We start from the raw sequence: 19,809 nt of genomic DNA on the forward strand, positions 1-19,809 counted from the left end.
CCTCCACCCCAACCCCTCTGCCTCTTCCAGGGCCCCAAGAGAGGAGGAGATGGTGGGGCAAGTGCCCTCCTATGTCAACTTTTCCCCCCAACTTCCACACCCATCTCAGCGGAGAGGGACTCCCGTGACAGGCCTTACAGCGCGGTGCAGGCTGGTGAAGCCAGGCCTGGGGAGTGCCGGGCTCACGCTCTGTGTACAAGTAAGAGCTTCCTTTAAGGTCCACGTTGCATTGTTAAAGCTCCCGAATTCTGCACATCTTACGCCATCACATCTCTTTAATACAAAAACGCTTCCTTCCTTTGTCAAAACCAGATGATCAGATAGAGGCCAGGCTTGTCCTGCAACCTCACTGACCCCTCCCTCACCAGCCCACTTTCTGTACCTTCTGGGGGCACCTGGTCTCAGAAACAGGAACCTAGAGGTACAACCTACACCTGTTTCAATATACAAATCCAATTCCAGCCACATGGGCAGCCGGGCCGATGGACCAAGGCACCGGGCTGAAGAGGGGGCCAGAGATGCCGAGAAAGGGCCCTGCCCTGGGGACAGCAGTGGGTGCCACCACGCTTCCCTGCAGACCCAGCCACTCCACTCACCCCCCTCTCTCCCCTCTGGCCCTCCCGGGCCCGGGACGCAGCATCCCCAAGTCAGACCAGATTCTTACAAATCCTCTTTAATTGTCAGTCTGCAGATCTGCAGCGCGCTTTACAGAGCGGTGCTCGGAGCCCTCCTCACCCTACAGAGCACAGCCTCACCCACCCACTCCTGAACAGCTCGGGTCCCGGCAAAGGCAGGGCCAGCTCTGTGCCACACCCCGAGGACGCACCCCTCTGATGCCCTAAGCAGCCCAGGGCCAGGCCCAGCCCCCTTCAGCCTGGCCCAGCTAGGCCTTGCTCCCACGAGTTGGCCCAGGCGGATCTGAGCTGCCTGGGTGGGGCTGGGTCAGGCCTGGGGGAGGGGTGCCGTCCCTAACGTCAGGTAAAGCTTACCCTTTCCCACAACCTTTAATGAAAACATGAAAGCCAACGGTATAAGCCTTATAGTGGAAAACAGGTGACCCACGCAGTGGGTAGTCCCCTGACAGCTCAGGGTGCCTTATCGACCCCGCCCCCCATTTTTAATACACTTCCCCCCATACAATATATACACCCCCCGAGGCAGGTAGAAACCCAGCCCACCTGCGCAGAGATGCTGCAGGGAGGGTTTTCGTTGAGTTGCTCAGAGAACCCTGTTGGGCAGCGAGCGGAGGAGCCACAGCGCAGCCGGGCTCAAGGCTGGAGGCAGAAAGGCAGGGAGGTGTCCAGGCCCCAGACAGCCCCTCACTTCCAGCAGCACGGGGCGTACAGGTGCCTTGGCAGTGAGGTGGGGGGGCGGGCCTGGAGGAGGGAGCCAGGGACACCCTGGGAGCCCTGAGGTTGGGGGACAGGCAGGGAGGTGGGGACAGCAGCTGCCTCAGTACTTGGGGACCTTGCTGTAGTCTTCGGAGTGCACGTTCCGGCACAAGCAGATGGACAGGAGCATCCCCAGGAGCTGTTGAGGGGGAGGGCGAGAGTCAGTGGAGGTGGGCTGCCCAGCCCCCAGAGGCCCCAGGGCAGCACCCCACTGTCCAGGTCCACACACAGGGAGTAAGAGGATCCTCGCCTGACGGCATGGCTCAGTGGTTGAGCATCAACCTATGAACCAGATCACGGTTCAATTCCCGGTCAGGGCACATGCCCAGGTTACAGGCTCCATCCCCAGGGTAGGCTGGGGGGAACGTGCAGGAGGCAGCCTATCGATGATTCTCTCCCATCATTGATGTTTCTATCTCTCTCTCCCTCTCCCTTCCTCTCTGAAATCAATAAAAGATTAAGAGAGAGAGAGAGAGAGAGAGAGAGAGAGAGAGAGACAGAGAGAGATTCCTCAGCTATGGCCTCGTGACCAGCCTGAGATTCAGGCGGCAGAGGGCCAGGGCAGGACAGTGCTCAGGCCAGGCTTGCCGCAGGGCCTCCCCCAGGACATCAGCACAGCAGGGACAATCCACGGGGACAGAGCATGGGAAGGGCTGCAGGGAGGGGACACGGACCTCAATGACAGCGACGCCCACGCACACGCCTAGGATGATGCCCAGGTTTTCCTGCAGCCACAACTGCACCGTCTCCATGCAGCCCTGCGAGGGAAGAACACAGCCATGTCACCCACGTCACCCGCCTCACCCATCATGCAGAACCACTGGGGGCCACCCCCAGCCCAGAGGGGTCTGTGCGTATCTGGAATAGATATATTAGTGAATAGGTAATGAAGGTACAAATGGCAAGCAGACAAATGGACCAAAGGCAGGAACAACTAAGTGAAGGAAGGGGAAAGGATGGAGCGGGAGCCCAGCCCCTCGACCCCACCGCCCTCTACGTACCTTCTCATACACGGGCCACTGCTCGGGACTGTTGCCGCTCTGGGTCCCGTTGCCGCTCTGGGTCCCGTTGCCGTTGGAAGCCGTGCAGAAGCCCTTCTTCACCAGGGGGCTGTCGTCCTCCGCCTTCTTCTCGCAGGAGCAGGGGTAGGTGACGGTGGTGCGGTTCATGAGGTCAGCATTTTCTGTCCAGTTGTAGAAGCTGACCCAGCCACAGCACTTGCCCTGGGCAGAGAGGGGACAGGGTGCTCATGCCCAGGCCCATCAGGCAGGCTGCCCTCCTGGCAGAGGTGGGGCCGCCTGGAAAGAGGCTCGGATCTGCTACTTGTAGGCCTCCCTGGTCCCAGCCACACCTCCAGGACTCGAGTTTAGGTTTCACTTTGGCTTCTGTGAGCCACGAAGAATTTAAAGGGGCTTTCGGGAAACACATGCCATAAACTGCTAAACAGTGGGAAGAAAAAAAATCAGGACCAGCAAAAATATGAAGCAGAACAGGAGGGAAGTTCATGTTGAAAAGCAGAACACGGGAGTGGGGGACAAGTAGGAGGGCAGATGGCATTCAGCTAAGAGCGTGGGGTCTGGAGTCAGGCTCCTGGGTTCAAGTCCCAGCTCTGCCACCACCAGCTGCTCAGCTTTGGTCAAAGTACTGACCTCAGTTTCCTCATCTGCCAAACGGGGAATACGTTTTCTAACTCCCTGTTACTCGGACTAACCGGGACGAGGCAGGCGGAGCGCCCAGCACAGGTCTGGAGAGCACAGTCATTGCTCAGGAAAGGCCAGTCCCACTGCCAGGGGCTGGGCTCATGCTGGAAATACCCCAGGAAGGCACAGCAGAGTGGGGGCAGGGCTCCTTCCCAATCCTGGCCCTGCCCTGTGCACGGGCAAGCCGCTGCCTTTTTCTGGGCTCGACTCCTCGCCTGGAGAATGGGATGGCAATAACCACAATGCTAGGATCCCTGGGAGGATTAAATGAGTTGCATGGGCGAGCTGGGCGAGCTGGGTGAGCTGCGTGCCACCATGCCCAGCACATGGTCAGTTCCTCACCTGCTTCCTTCCCATCTCAGTGACGAGTCCCTGACAGGCAGCCCGGTGGCCAGCAGGGGGCGTGCCAAGCATCTCGGGTGTTCTGGGGCTTCAGGTTGTACTTTTTATGTTGCAGTTGCCTGTCTGCTTTCTCTCTAGCACAGTGGTTCTCAACCTTCCTAATGCCTCGACCCTTTAATATAGTTCCTCATGTTGTGGTGACCCCCAATTTCATTGTTACAAATTGAACATAATTAAAGCATAGTGATTAATCACAAAACAATATGTAATTATATATGTGTTTTCCGATGGTCTTAGGCGACCCCTGTGAAAGGGTCGTTCGACCCCCAAAGGGGTTGCGGCCCACAGGTTGAGAACCGCTGCCTAGCAGAAAGGTTGGCACCTCGGAGATCCTCCCACAAAAGGAGGCGGCTTTCCTCAGCCTTGTACTGCACCAGGCGGAGCCCTCCTCTCCGGGACCTCCTGCCCTGACCCACCCACCCTGTGTCTCAGTGGTTGTGCATGGCGGATAAAACATCACCACGTAACTGCTAAGTGCTGCCTAAGTGCCACGGGCTTTAAAAGTTCATCCCAGGAATGATACTATAAATATGCAAATGAGTATGGATCAATAGCCCCATTTTATAGATGAGGAAACTGAGGCTCAGAGAAGGTCTGGCCAGGAAGGGGCAGAGTTCGTATCCCAGTCGTCAGGAGCCTGACTTAACCACCTTCTCAGGCGGTGTCTGACAGACATCAGAATCAGAGCCTTGCCAGCTGCAGGGAACCCCCAACCAGCCAACCACCTTCCCCGGTGGCATGCTCCTCAGCTCCCAAGGGACTTGCTTCTCCCCCCGCCCCCCCAGGATCCTGGGAAGGTGGCACTTGTTCATTCTGGGACAGCGACTCCCTCCAATCTCAGCAAAGCGTCTCAGGAATTGTGGGTCAAATGAATGGTGTGATGACAGCAGCCTCCTGTGTGTGCCCAGCCTCCAGGTGACCCAGGCCCTCCTACCTGGCCTCACCTGGCCCTCACCAGGAAGTCCATGAGGCACTCGGGCCAGAAAACATCACCCTCCCCTTTTCCCAGCTCAGAAAACTGTGCCCACGTCCCCTGGACAAAGTCCCTCCTCTGTGTCCAGACGCTCCTGCTGTCACTCGGTGCCAGCAGGTCCTACGTGATTGCTGTGCCCAGTGCCCTCAGGGGAGAGGAGGAGGCTGCCGCCCAGAGGAGGGGCCCTGGCCAAGGGCCCACGAGAGAGGGGGCCGCCAGGACCTGATCACTGAGACGATGTGTGTGATGATTGGCTCACCACCAAGGCAGGCTGGGAGCCCAGTCAGATGGCCATTCATTCATTCATTCATTCAGTCATTTATTCCGTCAGTCAGTTATTCCATCAGTCATTCAGTCAGCATGCCAGTCTGTCTGTCATGTAGTCCTTCATTCTGTTAGTCAGTCATTGGTCTCTGCCTCTCCCACTTTAATTCAGGTGGAATACACATACTACACTAAAGTACACAAATGCCATCTGCGGGTTTTTATGCATGCCGGCCTAACTGCCTGGATCAATGATTAGAACATTCCTTTTACCCCAGAAGTTCCCAAGGGCTCCTCCCGAGGGGTAGCCTCCATTCAGACTTGGCACCCCGTTTCTTAACCTCCAGGGTAAAGCTCCCAACACTGGCCAGCCTGGCTTGTGGTGAGAGGGCCGAGAGCTGACCCCCTGCTCTCTGGCCACAGGTGGGAGCACTGTGAGCCATGGGACAGCCTCCAAGACCCGGGGCCCCTGAGCAAGGAGCTGTGGTGGTGGCTGAGGAGCCAGGAGCCCCCACCCCATCAGATGCACACTCACACAAAGTCGCTAACGTGGTCTGTCAGGTGCATACAGGCACACGGACGACCAGACCCAGACACACAGATACCCACAGGCCCGGAGCCTCACGCTGGCCACCCCTCGCCACCCAGCTTACCTGAGCCTGCACGTAGTCCCAGCCCTGCTGCAGGCTGTCCTCCTGGCCGTCCTTGTAGTCCCGAATGAGCTTGGTCACGATGCTGCCCATCTCCTGCTTCACCTGCAGAGAGGAGAGCCAGGGTCAGGTCTGACTTCTGGAAACCCATGCCCACCTCTGGTCACATCGACTTAAACCGCCTCTCCCCCTCCCTCACCCCCGAGCCCGGGGACAGGCCTTCCTGGACCACCCTACAGAATAGCATCCCTTCCCTCCCCACACCCACCCAGGCCCTCCTTGTCTTGTATTTTCTCCATAGCATTGTCATGACATGATCATTTCTTTCCAGGATTTATCACCCCCCTCCTCTCCCCCCTGAGAACGTCAGCTCCGTGGGAGCAGGGATTGTGTCTGTGAGCCTGGCCAGAGTAGGTGTGCAGTGTCCACAGTAAGGAACATGTGCAGAACCGCTGCTATCTGCACGCACCCCGAGGTCCTCATGCATGCACCCCACAGTCCTCATGCACGCACCCCATAGTCCTCATGCACGCACCCCACAGTCCTCATGCACCCACCCCACAGTCCTCATGCACCCACCCCACAGTCCTCATGCACGCACCCTGAGGTCCTTATGCACGCACCCTGAGGTCCTTATGCATGCACCCACAGTCCTCATAGCCGCTGCTATCTGCACGCACCCACAGTCCTCATGCACGCACCCTATCTACCCTCACACCTGCCCTGGGCCCCACAGAATCCACATCCTGGCAGTGCTGGTCGCCATGCTCAGGAATTCAGAGGCCCACAATGAAGAAGAGAAAAGCACACCCGCTTTTCACTAAATGCAAAGAGACACTGATTTACAAATAAGGCAGGTGAGGTGTGCAGGATCAAAAGAATTCACCCCAAAGGCCTCTCACTGGGGCCCTGAACTGAGGCCCTCACTCAGCAGCTTTTCAGGAACGAGTCAGCTGTGCGAAGGGAAGCAAACCGAAACCAGCCCAGGTGGCTGAGGACAGGGCTTTCCCCAGGGACTAGAACGGCCCCATGTGGGATGGGGCCCCGGAGCCAGCCCTGGCCTGGCCCCCCCTGGCCTCTCCCGCGGACCTTGCCCAAGGCCCTTCTCAGCATGCACAGGCTGGTTGTGGTCACCCCAGGCGAAGGGCCTGAGAGGCACAGCGGCCCCGAGGACAGCTGCACACCTGCCCTCAGTTCCTGAGAAAGGGGATTAGAGAGAGGGGACAGGTGCTTCCAGGCAGGGGCTTTCACAGCCTGGCTCCGAATCCTGTGCGTGGGACTTCCGCCAGCGCCCCACAGGCAGCCGCGCCTGCTGTGCTCAGAGAAACCACATCCTCCGGATGGACCTGCGGCCCTGGCTCCTGGGCCTCCGTCACTAACCCAGGGAAAGCAGCCGAGGACCTCGCTCTGCCCTCTTCCCCTTGATAAAACCATTTGCATGTCGCTTCTTGTTTACTCCCCAGAGCTCTCTACAGTTTACCAAGCTTTCTGGTCCGAAACAACAAGCCCAGTGGCTAACATGGACCGAATGCTTGCTTTGCACCAGCACTTCAATCCCCAGAGCAGACCTATGGTCGGGGTACTGACCTCGTTCCCTCAGTCTAGAGATGTAGAAAAGGAGGCTCAGAGGGGTTCGTTAACTTGCTCAAAGTCACACAGCCAACAAGTAGAACAGCTGAGGTTTGAACTCAGGCCCGATTTGAAAACCCAAGCTTTTACCCATTCAGCTCTACTGGCACTTTAACCAGATGGCTATACCTTGAAGTGGGTCATAGCACCTTTAAGAAGGGCCCAGAGAAGCCTAGTGGTGGGCCCCTGCCACATAGCTGGGGCTGTCCACCTGCAGATCTTGTATCTTTCTGCCCCACCATCTCTGCTCCCCACCTCTGGCCCCGTGAACGGATGATCACTGAGGCGTGGAAAGAAGGGGGTTCCCCCGAGGCATTTGCTTGGGGAACATCCTCTCACGGCCTTCCCCCACATCCTCTCACGGCCTTCCCCCACGGACCCAGGCTCCATTTACACCCCAGTGTGGTTGCCGCAGCAGCCCGACTTCCCTGTTTCAGGCCCTCCCGAAATGAGAAGGTGATGGAAACCGTGTGCTTTCCACTGACACTGGGTGGTTTCCATGGAAACACCATATCATCCTCCAGCCCAGAATGTGACTGAAGGCCACAGCTGAGCCCCAGGGACCACGGCTGCAGGGGCCGGTTCAGCTGGCAGCTGATGCCTTGGGATCCCAATCCCGAGGCTGTGTTGGGAGCCCAGGGAGGTCACCCTGGCAACCAGGATGCTCCTGAGACCAGGAGGAGCAGGGAGACAGAGAGGATGCTCACCATCTCCTTCACCTCTGCAGGCTGCCTCTGTGGTTCCTGACTGCCCTGCACCCATTCTCCCTTCTTCGTGAAATAACAGCTCCTTTCCTTAAGGGTCAGCACCCCTCAATCCATCCATGTGCCTGGCAGGCCTCCCCCCACCCCACATCCCTGCTGCTATGGGCCGGCAAAGACCCAGGCTGCCACTTCAATGCCTTCCACACCGTTGGAAAGGCGGGTGCTTCAGGGATGAGTACGTGTCCCTTGGTCACACACACAGGCTCTCTCTTTCTACTAATCTGATGGGACGAGGGCCGCCACCTTGGGCTCCACTAGGGACAGCCCGCCTGAGAAGAAAGTGGAGGAGGGAGAGGGAGAGACCTGCTGGCAGCCTCGGGATGCCTGGGCCCAGCTGAGCCTGCGGCCAGCCGGCTACTCTCAGTGGGTCACTGCCCCCGGCGATCGAGTCCTGCCCAGGAAGAACCGCATCTTTATAGCCAGTGCAAGACGGAAATGCAGGGCCCTCGCTCAAAAAAGACTAAGAATTTCGAAGCAGCAGCAGCCGAGCAGCAGGCCGAGCACAGGACCCTTCTAAGTGCGGGACCCTGCGTGACTGCTCGGGTCACGTGCCTAAGAAGCCAGCTCCGGTCCTGCCCAACACCATCCTCCCATTTCCAGGAGAGCAGACGCAGGCCCCCAGGGTCAGAACAACTTCCCACGGCCACACAGCTGCAGGCAGCAAAGGTATGAGTGTAACCTGATGTGAGCCGCTCCAGAACCCCGAGACCTGAACCACAACAAGCCACTCACTGTCTCCACTGACCCCGACACCTCCCCACTGCCTTTCCCCACCAATGCTGTGCCTTTATTTCACCCTGTGGTGTGACTTTGCACAGAGAGGCTAAATTAGAAGGGAACTTTGAGTCCAGTGTATCATCTACATGTAAGAACCCCTCTCATACTTTTCCAGGTTCTACTTAAATGCTCCCTTTGATGGGGAACTCAATACCTCAGAAAACAGCACATTACAGGGTCGAGGGCCTCTTGATAGAAGCAATCCATTTTAAGTTGAGCCCAAATGATTTCCACCATTCGTGTTAGTTCTCGTCCTCCCTTTTCCTGCCCAACGGGAACAGATCAGATTGCTCTCTCCCAGGACAATGATGTTTCAGATATTGGAGACCAGGCCATGTCTCCCCTTACCCTCTTCTTTCCAGGGGAAGTTTCTAGGTTCCTTTGGTCACCCTTTTGAGATGGTGTCCAGACCTCTCCCCATATTCTTTATACTAACTCAGAGGTGGGGGACATCCTGCCCACGGGCCATATAAGACCCACGAAGTCATTTGGCCTTGCCCTGCTATGGCAACCGCAGGTGGAACTCAAAATTCAATAAATCTAGGAGCTTTTTCCATAGCAACATCTATATATATAAAAGGCTAATATGCAAAGTGTCCCCTCGGGAGTTCAACCAGGAGACCAGGAGTTCGATCACTTGCTATGATGTGTGCTGACCACCAGGGGGCGGCATGGAATGAAGGAAGGCTCCGACGGGCAGCCAAAGGCTCCGATTGGCCCTGATCACCGGCCAGGCCTAGGGACCCTACACGTGCATGAATTTTGTGCACTGAGCCTCTAGTAAATTTATATTAAGTGAGTTATATTAAGGACCCTTGGCAGAAAAAAGGTTCCCCACCCTTGCTCTAACCTGTCAAATCCCCTGACGCAATGTAACCGCTATATTCTCCTGTCTTCTCCCTGGGTTCCATGGGTCATGTGGCTGAATGCTTCCAGGCTTCACCCCAGTGTCCTGAGAGGAAACGGGCACCCTTTTCAAGGGCTAATGTGGAGGGATGGCATGTTCACTCTTAATGACCACCGGAGTCTCCCTGAAATTCCACTGTAATCCAAACAGCCAGAGACCCCGAGTTCAGCAGGAGCCCACATCATGTCCCCGGTCACCTCGGGAGGTCCTGAGGGCAGGCCCTGCGCTGGAGCCACCCGCGCAGCCCGGCACCCGCAGGTGCTACAAGTCTTTGTCCCACTTTCCCTGGGATCCCTTCCCAGAGGGACAGCCTGGACACTTCCTTCCCTAAAGCGAAGAGAAAAGGCGCCCTCTCCCTGTGCTGCTCCAGCTGCCTGCAAACCAGTGCCCCAGGGAGTTTCATCTCAGCGAGCGGGCCTCTCACAGACTCGCATGGTCCCCGAGGAACCTGCTTTTCTACCTGTAACAGGACGTGTGCCCAGTGCCTATGTGGGCCTCTCGGGGAGAGAGAAGGAAGGATCACAGCTCTCCCGACCACGCTCTCTGAGGACCACGGGGCAGCCGGCTCAGACAGTGTCCTGACCCCCCACCCCCAGCTCCCACCCAGACCATGCGAGCCCCTTCCCTGTCAAGCTCTCATCCCCCAGGCCTTCTCCTGAGCCCTTGATATAACCCCTCAGAACCTCAGCAATTTCATCTGTGCAGGCTGCTGGGCAGGTGAGAAGTGTGCACTGCGTGAGTACGGCCAGCCCAGTGCCCGGCACGCCATAGGAAGCGGTTTCAACCTACTTCCTTCCTCCTGACCTCCTCCCACCCTCCACTGCCTGCAGGGAACACGTCAGAACCCCAGACTGTCAGGTCGCCTGAGGCTCAGAGAGACCGGGTAAGCTGTCTGAACACACACAGCACTCAGTGGCAGAGCCCACCCTCCAGCACAGGTCCCTGAATCCCAGACCTGCCCTTTGCCCACTAAATGGAGGCTGGATCAACAGTCAGGCGAGGAAGCAGCAGGGGAATCTCAACCTCACACTTCCTGGTCCCACAGTCCTTGCTAATATCAATATTGACACCAACAACAGGAACAGCTGCCATTTGTTGAGCCCTTACTAGGCACCAATGAAGTTAATAATGGTGACAACAGCCATCACACGTGCAATGATGCCAGCAAACATCTGCTCGGGGCCAGTACTACCCTGAGCCCTTCCCCCTCGCCACGGCCTATAAGGTGGCTCTTGGGGCCCACGTGCTCCGGCGCTGAGATCCCCCACGTTTCACACAGGGGTCAGGCTGTGTCACAGCCCAAAGTCTCTCCCATTCACATTTCCCGGGGACACCTGAATGGGGGACACAAAGGCCACAAAGAGCCCCACTTCCGTTCGGGTCCATTTTGCCACCAAATGAGCTGCAAATGTTGTGTGTGTGTGTGTGTGTGTGTGTGTGTGTGTGTGTGTGTGTGTGTGTGTTTTGGGCGGGGGGAGAGCTGTTTCAAAGTGGTTTGGGGTTTCAGAATTGCAGACAATTGCTTATTGCCATTTGACACACAAGGCAACTGAGGCCCAGAGAGGCTAAGTGATGTGCTGAGGGTCTCAGCGCAGAGGTTCCAACATGGGTGGTTTACTCTGGAGCCAGGCTGGGCCACCACGCTGTATGTTATAAACGTGTTGTAGTCGGTGCGCCTGGATTGGGGGGTGCGGGGGGGGGGTCCTGATTTATAATCGAGGAACCCAAGGCTGGAGAGCCCACATGCCTTGTCCAAGGACCCGGCTGCCCTCGGCTCTGCCCTGGAAACAGTGGCCGCTGGAAGCGAGGGGCAGGAAACACAGATGGCAGCCCAGGGGTTCCTTCCCTCCCACCTGCTCAGGGGGCCTGGAGAGGGGGGAGAAGGCCCCCCCCCGCCTTGGAACAGGCCTTCCCTTCAGGCTCCCAGCGCCCCCACTCCCCAGCTGGGCCTCATCTGCAGGAATAAACACCATCAAGGGCATGTTTAGTCTTTAGCTGGGATTTACAATGTGCCGGGAAAGAAAAAATAAATCATTCATTCCAACTTGGGCGATAGGGTGGCGCCAGAACTTCCCCAGAAAAGCCAGAAAATTTCCCTTGCCTTCCAGAGAGGAGGTGGGCCAAGGGGAGGGGGCTGGGACCAGGGGAGGGGGGTGTCGAGCCTGGGGGTGGTGAAGCAGGCAAAGAAGGGGACAGAGTCTAGCCTGGAGTCAGGAGAGGCCATCCTCCCCCCAAGCTCTGCTCTGGAGCCAGCGACACCCGAGGTGTAGCTCCTGGTGGTGAGCCCAGCAGAGACTGTACCATCCTGTGGGCAGGCGGCGTGGTGTCGGGGGAGGCATGGGCCTGAGTCAGAGGAAGCGGAGGGAAATATCCACTCTGACACCTCCAACCTGTGGGTGACCGTGACCAAAAGTCACTTTGCTTTTCTGGGCCTCGGTTTCCTGAAGTGGAAAATGCTTGCAAAACTGAAACGTGTGTCGAGTTATGAGGTCAGCTCCTGGCGTGTGGTTGGTGCCCATAGATGGGCACCACCTTTACTGTGAGATGGGAAAACACACAGGGGTGAGAAGGTGGACTGCCCAGCACCCTAGAGAGCTGACTAGCTTCTGAGTCACAGGAACCACCTCACTGGAACCCAGTTCTGATCTACCCTGATGATAACGTGCAACTGACTGGGTCCCAGAAAAGCCCAGGGACTGATCCCAAAACCTTGTCTCTGGAAAAGGACATTCCCTGCCCTAAGCATTGGCCTCCTGTGCGGTGGCCAAGCAAGCTTCCTGTCATCTGCTGAAACTGTTTCCCCTTTTCCCTTGACCACCAGGAAGCTCAGTGGCTAAGTTAGCCCTCCATTACAGGAGCATCTCATCCCATGGCTTCAGGCACAATGGTCTTCCTCCCTCTCAGTGTGCATTCTGATCTCTCCAATTTGGTTTTTCTGTAGGAATTCAGGGCCAGTCCTCCTGGCAAACAGGCTGGGTGTGGATGGTAAATAAGGAAAGCAGGTTTAGGTAGGAACCACCACAGTGAAAAATTTCACCCGCGTGAACCCAGAAGCCAGGTTGCTGGGGTTTGGATCTCAGCTCTGCCATTCACTCGCTGTGTGACCTTTGGCCAAGTTGCTTAACCTCTCTGTGCCTCAGCTTCCATATGTGCACATGAGGGTTTTCATATCCATGACCTCATAGGATTTCCGTGAGGTCGAACATTAAATGCAGTAAGTGCACAACATTCAGTTCCAGGCGTTTTCTAAGTGTTAGCTATTGACGGTGTCTCAGCTTCCTTCTAAGAGGGATTGGAGGTAACTTGACCTTCAAATGGTAAAATGCAGGAGCCCACGTGGCTGCCGGCTCTGCACCTGCTCAGGGGACCAGACCTGTAGCCCTGGAGGAAGGCAGGCCCCGGCCCAGCCGGGCCACGGTGAACTCCTCCTGGAGTCCAGGAGCCTGAGCGCTCCCTGCTCTGGCCATGGACCTGCTGGCTGCCTGCACGCCCTCTCCTGCAGGACAGGGTTCTCACACTTGGGGGAGCGTAGTGGGGAATCAGTGGAAGAATGAATGTAAATGGGTTGTGCTGACCCAATGTAGGGATGGTGGAGGCTACTGTTACTATTGCTGACATGGCTACCGCTATCAATCTCTCTGAGCATCTGCTTTCCTGTCTGACAACCTAACACTTACTGTACAGAGCGGCTGTGAGGAGAGACTATGTGTGTAAAGCTTCTAGAAGTTACCATGTGCACATAGTAGGTCTTCCTTAAGTAACTGTGATGATCACAATTGACTGGCTCACCCAGCAGCCATTCCCAGCTCCTTATGTCCCTGTCTTTAGAGTCAGAAAGCCAGATACGTTCTCAGTCACCCTGAACGCCAGGGGTGCCTTTGTAACGCAATCTGGGGCACGTTTTTAGGGGCCTTGCTCTTCTTCCCCTTGATCTGGCCACAGCAGCACAAGAGCCATCACAATGAGGATGTTGAAGAGACAGCCAGGACCGCGGTCCCTGAGCTTCCACGCTTGACTGCTGGCTACGTGCACCAGTGTCCTTAGATCTGAAGCACAGTAAGTCTAACGTTCTCGTCCGCAAAGCTGCGCACCTTCCCTCTGGCGCAGGACTGGGGTTTTTATTGACAGCCTCCTCCCTGGGCCTCATCTGTGGGTGAGGGGCATGGATTTAACGGTTGCTAAGGAGCCTTCACATTAATGAAAACGTTTACTGAGTCCTTACCATGCCAAGCACTAACATAATCTCACGGAACCCTCCCAACCACCCAAAGAGTTAGATTTCATTATTGTCCCCAGTTTGCAGAGGGTGAACCGGGCAGAGAGAGGCGAGCGGCTTGCGCACAGTGGCTACAGGCCTGGAACGGGGTGGAGTGGGATCCTGGTCGAGGAGTGACTGCCCACAGACCCCGCCTTCCAGGCCAAGGGTCCGCGGTGTGACCACGGGGAGGCTGCCTGTACCCACGGGGCTCGTCTGGGACAGCTGAGGCTTCTCGTCTCCCCCCACCCCCGGGCGGATCCCCCACGCGGCCGTCCAATACCAGCTGGGCACAGGAGGGAGGGGTGCGTACCTTGTCCATGTTGAAATAGAAGAGGACGCCAGCAGCCACCTGGGCGATGAGGATCAGGAGGAGGAAGACGAAGTACTGGGGACACAGAGCAGGCGGGTTAGCTAGAAGCCCTCACCAGGTCCCCCCTCAGGTGCTCCCCACCCAGCCTGGGCCGCGCAGGGCTCAGGGCAGGACAGGCAGAGGGGGGCTACTCACCAGTCCCAGCAGGCAGCGGACCTCGTTCACGGCGCCGATGCAGCCCAGGAAGCCCATGAGCATGGTGACGGCCCCCACGCCGATGAAGATGTAGGCGCCCACGTTGAGCGAGGTGGAGGAGGCCTCTGGGAGATGTAAAGGAGGGTGTTCCATCAGGCCCGGCTGTCTCGCCCTCATGAAGTACAGAATCAGGGGCAGGGCCCGAAGGTCCAGGACCTTCCTTGGAGTCGGGGTGCTGGGTCAGCCCCCCAGCAAGGAACCTGCTCCTCGCCCCCTTTGGAAGCTGCCTGGATGTGCCTCCCCCAGTCTATCCTAACCCCCATCCCTGCTTTACTTGATCTCCTCAGCACTGACCAGGAGTGAGAAGACGACCTTTTACTAATCTCGCTTGCTCGTGTCTGCAGCCCCACAAGAATGAGAGCTCCAGGAGGGCAGGGACTCAGGTTTGCTCCTGCTGAACCCCCAGATCCCGAATCGTGTCCGGCACAGCAAAAGGATGAGTGAGTAGCTGCTGAATTAACGAACCACGGACTGGCAGGTCCTGCTGGGCCCACAGACACCACTGCCTGCCTTCCTCCTCGCCCATAGATAGTACTAAACACCTGCCTCTCTTGCCCACTCCCTGTGCCTCGGGGGCTTCATGCGCCACCTCCAACTGCGACATAACTCAGCACAGCCGCTTCCAGCCGAGGAAACAGAGGCTCAGAGCGCTGCACCAGCACAGACCAGAGCTGGGATTTGGAAATGTGCAGACCTCCAAGGCCGCTCTTTCCACCAATGCACGGGGCACATGTCCTGGCACGGGTGTGGTGCTTGCTCATTCCTTCAGCCAACACATGTTTACCAGGTGCTCACCGCCTGCCAGACACTGTGCTGGCTGCTGGGGATGCAGAGTCAGGAGGCAGAGGTTCCCACACCCAGGAGCTGACATATGTGGGGCGGGGAGTGGGGACAACAAGAAAACAATACAATCTTCTGGCTGCATAAAGGAGGTGCTAAGCCGGCCAACGTGAGAACTACGGAGCAGGGAGTGGGTTGCGGTGTGGGGAAGGCTGGTCTGAGCAGGTGACGTTTGAGCTGAGATGAGAAAGGAAAGGTCAGTCAAGTGAAGACCTCAAGGGAAGGGAAAAGCATTCCAGGCAGTGGGAACAGCAGGTGCAAAGGCCTGAGGAAGGAGTAAGCTCGATGCATTTGAAGAATGGGAAGAAGGGGAAAAAGAACGGACCAGCGTGAGTGAGAGAGGAGTATGACAGGCGATGGCAAGAGTCCCTCCCCAGGGCCATGGGCAGAGCCTGCCCCTTTGGGTGGAGATGGGCAGTTCTGTGCAGGCATTTCCCAAGAAGCCCAACAGATCACACAGGGCAGAGCGCATGTCCACCTCTGGCCTGTAGGCATGGGGTACCCCCTAGCCTGAGGCTGGGACACACCAGGAGGCCAGGGTGAATGTGCCCCTACAGGCAGGGGCTGAGGGCTCACTCCCAGGAGGCAGCTGGGAGCAGAGGCTGGAGACCACACTAGCCATCGGAGGAACTTCCTAGGGATATGGATTCCTGGGTGCAGCACAAGACCGCCTGGAGTCTGCATGTGCCATGTGCTTCCATAGGACTGGGGCACAGTCGGGGCGGCCCAGGGAGAACACAGCCTGCCCCCGGGGGACCTGGTAGGCCGTGAGGGGTTAGCCCCCTTAAGGAATAACCACACAGCTGGAGTGTGGGTGGGGGGAGGGCCTGGTCCAGCTCCACTTCCTGGTGGCAGACAGAATGTCCTGGAACTCAGGACGAGCCTGGCCCGCCCACCCCACGCTCAGGGTGCCAGGGCAGGGCTGCCTCTGTCTGGCTCTTCACAGGCCTCCAGGAATCTGGGCAGAGCCCTGCTGGGTGAGGGTGGGACTTCCTCTGGTCCCAGGCCCTCGCCGCCCTGGCTCTGGGCAATCTCCATGGGCAGCAGGAGCCCACAGATTCCACTTTTCCTAAACTTCCTGGGCTTGGGTTCCGACAGGCCCTCCCAGCGATGACAACTCCTAGAACAAAGGACCTGGCACTGCCTGGTGTGTGGCAGCCCAGCAAGGCCCTTTATCCATCATCCTGCTTCCCTTCCGCCACAGCCCCACAAGGACGGGCTCACATCCTGATTGGTCCCTAAGGGCCCGAGGCCCAGAGAGGCTGAGAGGCGGCCGAGGTGGCCAGCAGGCCAGGCCCAGGGCTGAGACCCCAACTCCGGCCCTGCCCCTGGGAGGCAGCTGAGCCTCGGGATCTTGGTTTCTCAGATACCAGTCCCTGTCCTCACCCAGGTCTCAGGCCGGCCCCTATCTGAGCAACTGACTGAGGAAGGGACCTGTGACTATTCCAGGGTTACCCATCCGCTGTGTGTGGCAGAAACACCTTGATCTTACTGGGCCAGGCAGGTACCAGCGAGGGAGAGGGAAGTGGCCAAACCCAAAGGGACTGGGCACCACGAGGAGGGAGCTCTAATCCCAGTGCTGCTACCCACAGCCTCTGGGCACTTGGCCGGGCTTCCCTGACTGAGCCGAGTCCTATGGAAGCGCATCGAAAAGGCAGACTCCGGGCGGTCTTGTGCTGGACCCCTTTCCCTGGCCTCTATTCCTTTCTCTGTAAAAAGGAACAAAGTCCTACTTCCTAAAGACGTTATAAGGATTAGAGGATATTATTCATGTTATTCTTTAACAATTATAATTATTATAACTAATGTAACAATTGTTATAAATATTAATCTTTAACAATCACGTAGGCGTTTCCTAAATTTTTGAATATTAACTCTTTTAATTTCTCACAATCACCTTACGAGGTACATTCTATTACTTCTACTTTACAGACAAAGAGGCTCAGAGAGGTGAAGTGATGGATCACAGAGCTCACAGGCAGCAGAGCCGGGATTGGAACCAGAGGAGCCTGTATCCAGAACCTGAGGACCTGCGCTCTTACCCCTGTGCTTGCTTCCGCTCACTGTGTGAGCCCGTGGTGTCCGCAGAACCACAGGGGATCAGGAAGTGGGGGCTCAGGAGCCATGCCACCGGGCTCACATCCGGCTCTCCACCCTCTGGCCGTGTGCCCTCAGATAAGTTACTTCCCTCCCCGTGCTTCAGTTTCCTCCACTGTAAAACGTGGATAGAAATGCAGGGAGGATTCGATGGGGTAAGAGAAGCGTGTGTCACGCAGCCTGCACATAGTAGGTCAGGAGCCCTGGGTTCCTGGCTCCCATCCTTACATGCTATGTGGCTCTGAGCAAGTCGTTTTCCCCTTGCCAAGCTTCAGTCTACCCAAGGGTAGAGTGACTGGGCTAACTGAACCCTGGCTGCCTGGGGAACCACCTGGGGAGCTTTGTAAAAACCATGGTGCTCCAGGCCACACCCTTGGGGTGGGTCCCAGGCCTGGTATTGGTAAAACACACAGTGTGCATCCAGGAGCCTCTAAAGCAGTGGTTCTCAACCTGTGGGTCGCGACCCCTCTGGCGGTCGAACGACCCTTTCACAGGGGTCGCCTAAAACCATCCTGCATATCAGATATTTACATTACGATTCATAACAGTAGTAACATTACAGTTATGAAGTAGCAATGAAAATAATTTTATGGTTGGGTCACAACATGAGGAACTGTATTTAAAGGGTCAGAAGGTTGAGAACCACTGCTCTAAAGTCTGGCCAGCTTGAGATTCTCAGACTCGAGCAGGGAGGAAGCAGGAGGAGGCAGGAGGAGACATGGGGAGTAGCGAGTAGTCCCTGGAGCCTTGGGGCGGGGTGCAGAGGGTAGAAATGGGCAGAAATGGGCAGGCTGGGCCTCAAGACTTTGCCCTGTGGCACAGTGCCCACTGGGTGTGGGTTATGGCCCAGGAAGTAGTGAGTCTGGGCTTAGTCAAGGCCAAGGAGGATGAGGGCATGGGAGTGTGAGCACCCGGCTGAGACAGGAAACCCGGACCCTAGCCCCAGAAAAGGGGAACAATCTGCTGCCCCCCCTGCTGCCCCCCCAGTAGGTGGAAAGACTGACAGCCCCAGGTTGAATCTGATGTGGCTGTAGGGTGGATCATCCTTGCTCCCCTCACCATCTGAGGGGAGAAGGCCCAGTCCCCTGGGGCCACAGTGACAGGTGTGCCCCTCCATCACCCATCCCAGCCCGGTTCTGTTTTATTCAAATCAAGCAGCTGTCGTGGGCCTGAGTCCAAACCTGCTACCTCCACAGCTGCTGGGAGGGGAAGTGAGCCAAGGACGACACACTCACTAATGGGAGTGGCATCACTATGCTACTTGGGGCCATGTGCTCGGCTTCCCTCTCACCACAGGCGTCTATGAGAGGTCAGTGGAGCAAGCCTGGTGGGCTTCCTGGAGGAGACTGCGAGTAGACTGGGAATGGCTCTTATCATCTTGGGCATCTTTCTTCCTGCTTCTAAATAGTGAGAGAGGGGGCTTCCGTGTTGTGGCTCTCTCACCATGTGCAGCATTTAGGACCAAAGCTCTCAGAGCTCAAGCCCCACACCTATCACTCATAAGCTGCGTGAACTTGAGCAAGGGACATGAGTCCTTTGGACCTCATTCCTTCATTTGTGAGGCAGGGATAGCACAGTTCCTACCTCGCAGAGCTGTTGTGGGATTAAGACAATTGATCTATGCAACATGCTTAGGCCTGTGAGCACGAACAACAGAAGTTGTATCTGGTACCTTCCTCCTCAGTGCACGTGCCCGGCCCACCTAGGCAGTGCCAGGCATGCAGCAGGCACCTCATCAACACCCGACAACCTGCCATTCCCGGCTTTCCTACGACTCTCTGAGCTGGGAAGGGGAGGGACTGCTGCCCACACTTGGCTGAACAGGCCAGTGGAGAATGTAAGAGGCTTTCACAAGGTCAGGGCTGAGGGAAGGGCCCAGGATGGGAGAACAAGCCTCCCACCCCGCAGTGTTCTCCAGACAACAGCTGCTTTGTCTGGGGAGGGAGAGAAAATTCCTTCCGGAACCCCCGCAGCAGTCAGCAGCAGGACTGGGCAGGGCCAGAGGTCAGCTGGGAAAGTGACCAGCAGCTCTGGAGCTGAGGTCCTTGTGGGCCAGCCCTGCCTGTGCCTGGCCCTCCCCTCCAGGGCCAGCTGGGCAGGGGCAGTGAGGGCTCCTTACGCAGGACAGAGATGAAACTGCTCCTGTCGGCCAGGATCCACACCCCGAAGCCGAGGATCACCCCGCCCAGGATCTGGAAGAAGAAGAAGGGGGCGGTTAATGCGGGGACTGAGATCAGGTGGGGGAGAGAATTTTGCCCAGTTGTCCCTGTAGCCCAGGCCAGGGAAATACAGGGGAGCCACCACCATCCTTGCCCAACCCAGGATGTCAAAGTGGCCTCAGGCCCCGCACCCCAAATCCCAGTGAACCCAGCAATCTAGACAGCAGGACCATGGTGGGGAGTCCCTCCTGCCTCCAGTCTCCCCATGACCGTGTGAGGGGCACAGCCTCCTGCCAGGGTGCCCTCTGACTTATCTCCTCGCCCTTTTCCACACTCAGCGCTCATCCTCTGCACTCCAGCCCAGCTCGGGGGCTGGGAGTCTCCCAAACAAGCCAGGCTCTGGGGAGGACCCCATGAACTCGAACATTAAAAC

At 57.2% G+C, this 19,809-nt stretch overlaps 1 protein-coding gene across 3 annotated transcripts in view; it reads right to left on the reverse strand.

The window, feature by feature from the left end:
* Nucleotides 1-657: 657 nt before the first annotated feature.
* CD82 (CD82 molecule) overlaps nt 658-19,809 on the reverse strand; it is a 50,993-nt gene continuing 31,841 nt past the window's right edge. For all 3 annotated transcript variants that reach the window (XM_023761688.1, XM_014463613.2, XM_023761689.1), the window contains 7 exons: nt 19,337-19,409; nt 14,221-14,345; nt 14,026-14,100; nt 5,384-5,485; nt 2,393-2,614; nt 2,066-2,149; nt 658-1,530 (listed from right to left, as the gene is read on the reverse strand). In XM_023761688.1, coding sequence (XP_023617456.1) covers nt 1,453-1,530; nt 2,066-2,149; nt 2,393-2,614; nt 5,384-5,485; nt 14,026-14,100; nt 14,221-14,345; nt 19,337-19,409 — 759 coding nt within the window. In that variant the 3' untranslated portion in view covers nt 658-1,452. The remainder of the gene's footprint in view (nt 1,531-2,065; nt 2,150-2,392; nt 2,615-5,383; nt 5,486-14,025; nt 14,101-14,220; nt 14,346-19,336; nt 19,410-19,809) is intronic.

This window comes from Myotis lucifugus, unplaced genomic scaffold (assembly GCF_000147115.1).
Source record: "Myotis lucifugus unplaced genomic scaffold, Myoluc2.0 scaffold_213, whole genome shotgun sequence".
In the NCBI taxonomy this organism is placed as follows: domain Eukaryota; kingdom Metazoa; phylum Chordata; class Mammalia; order Chiroptera; family Vespertilionidae; genus Myotis; species Myotis lucifugus.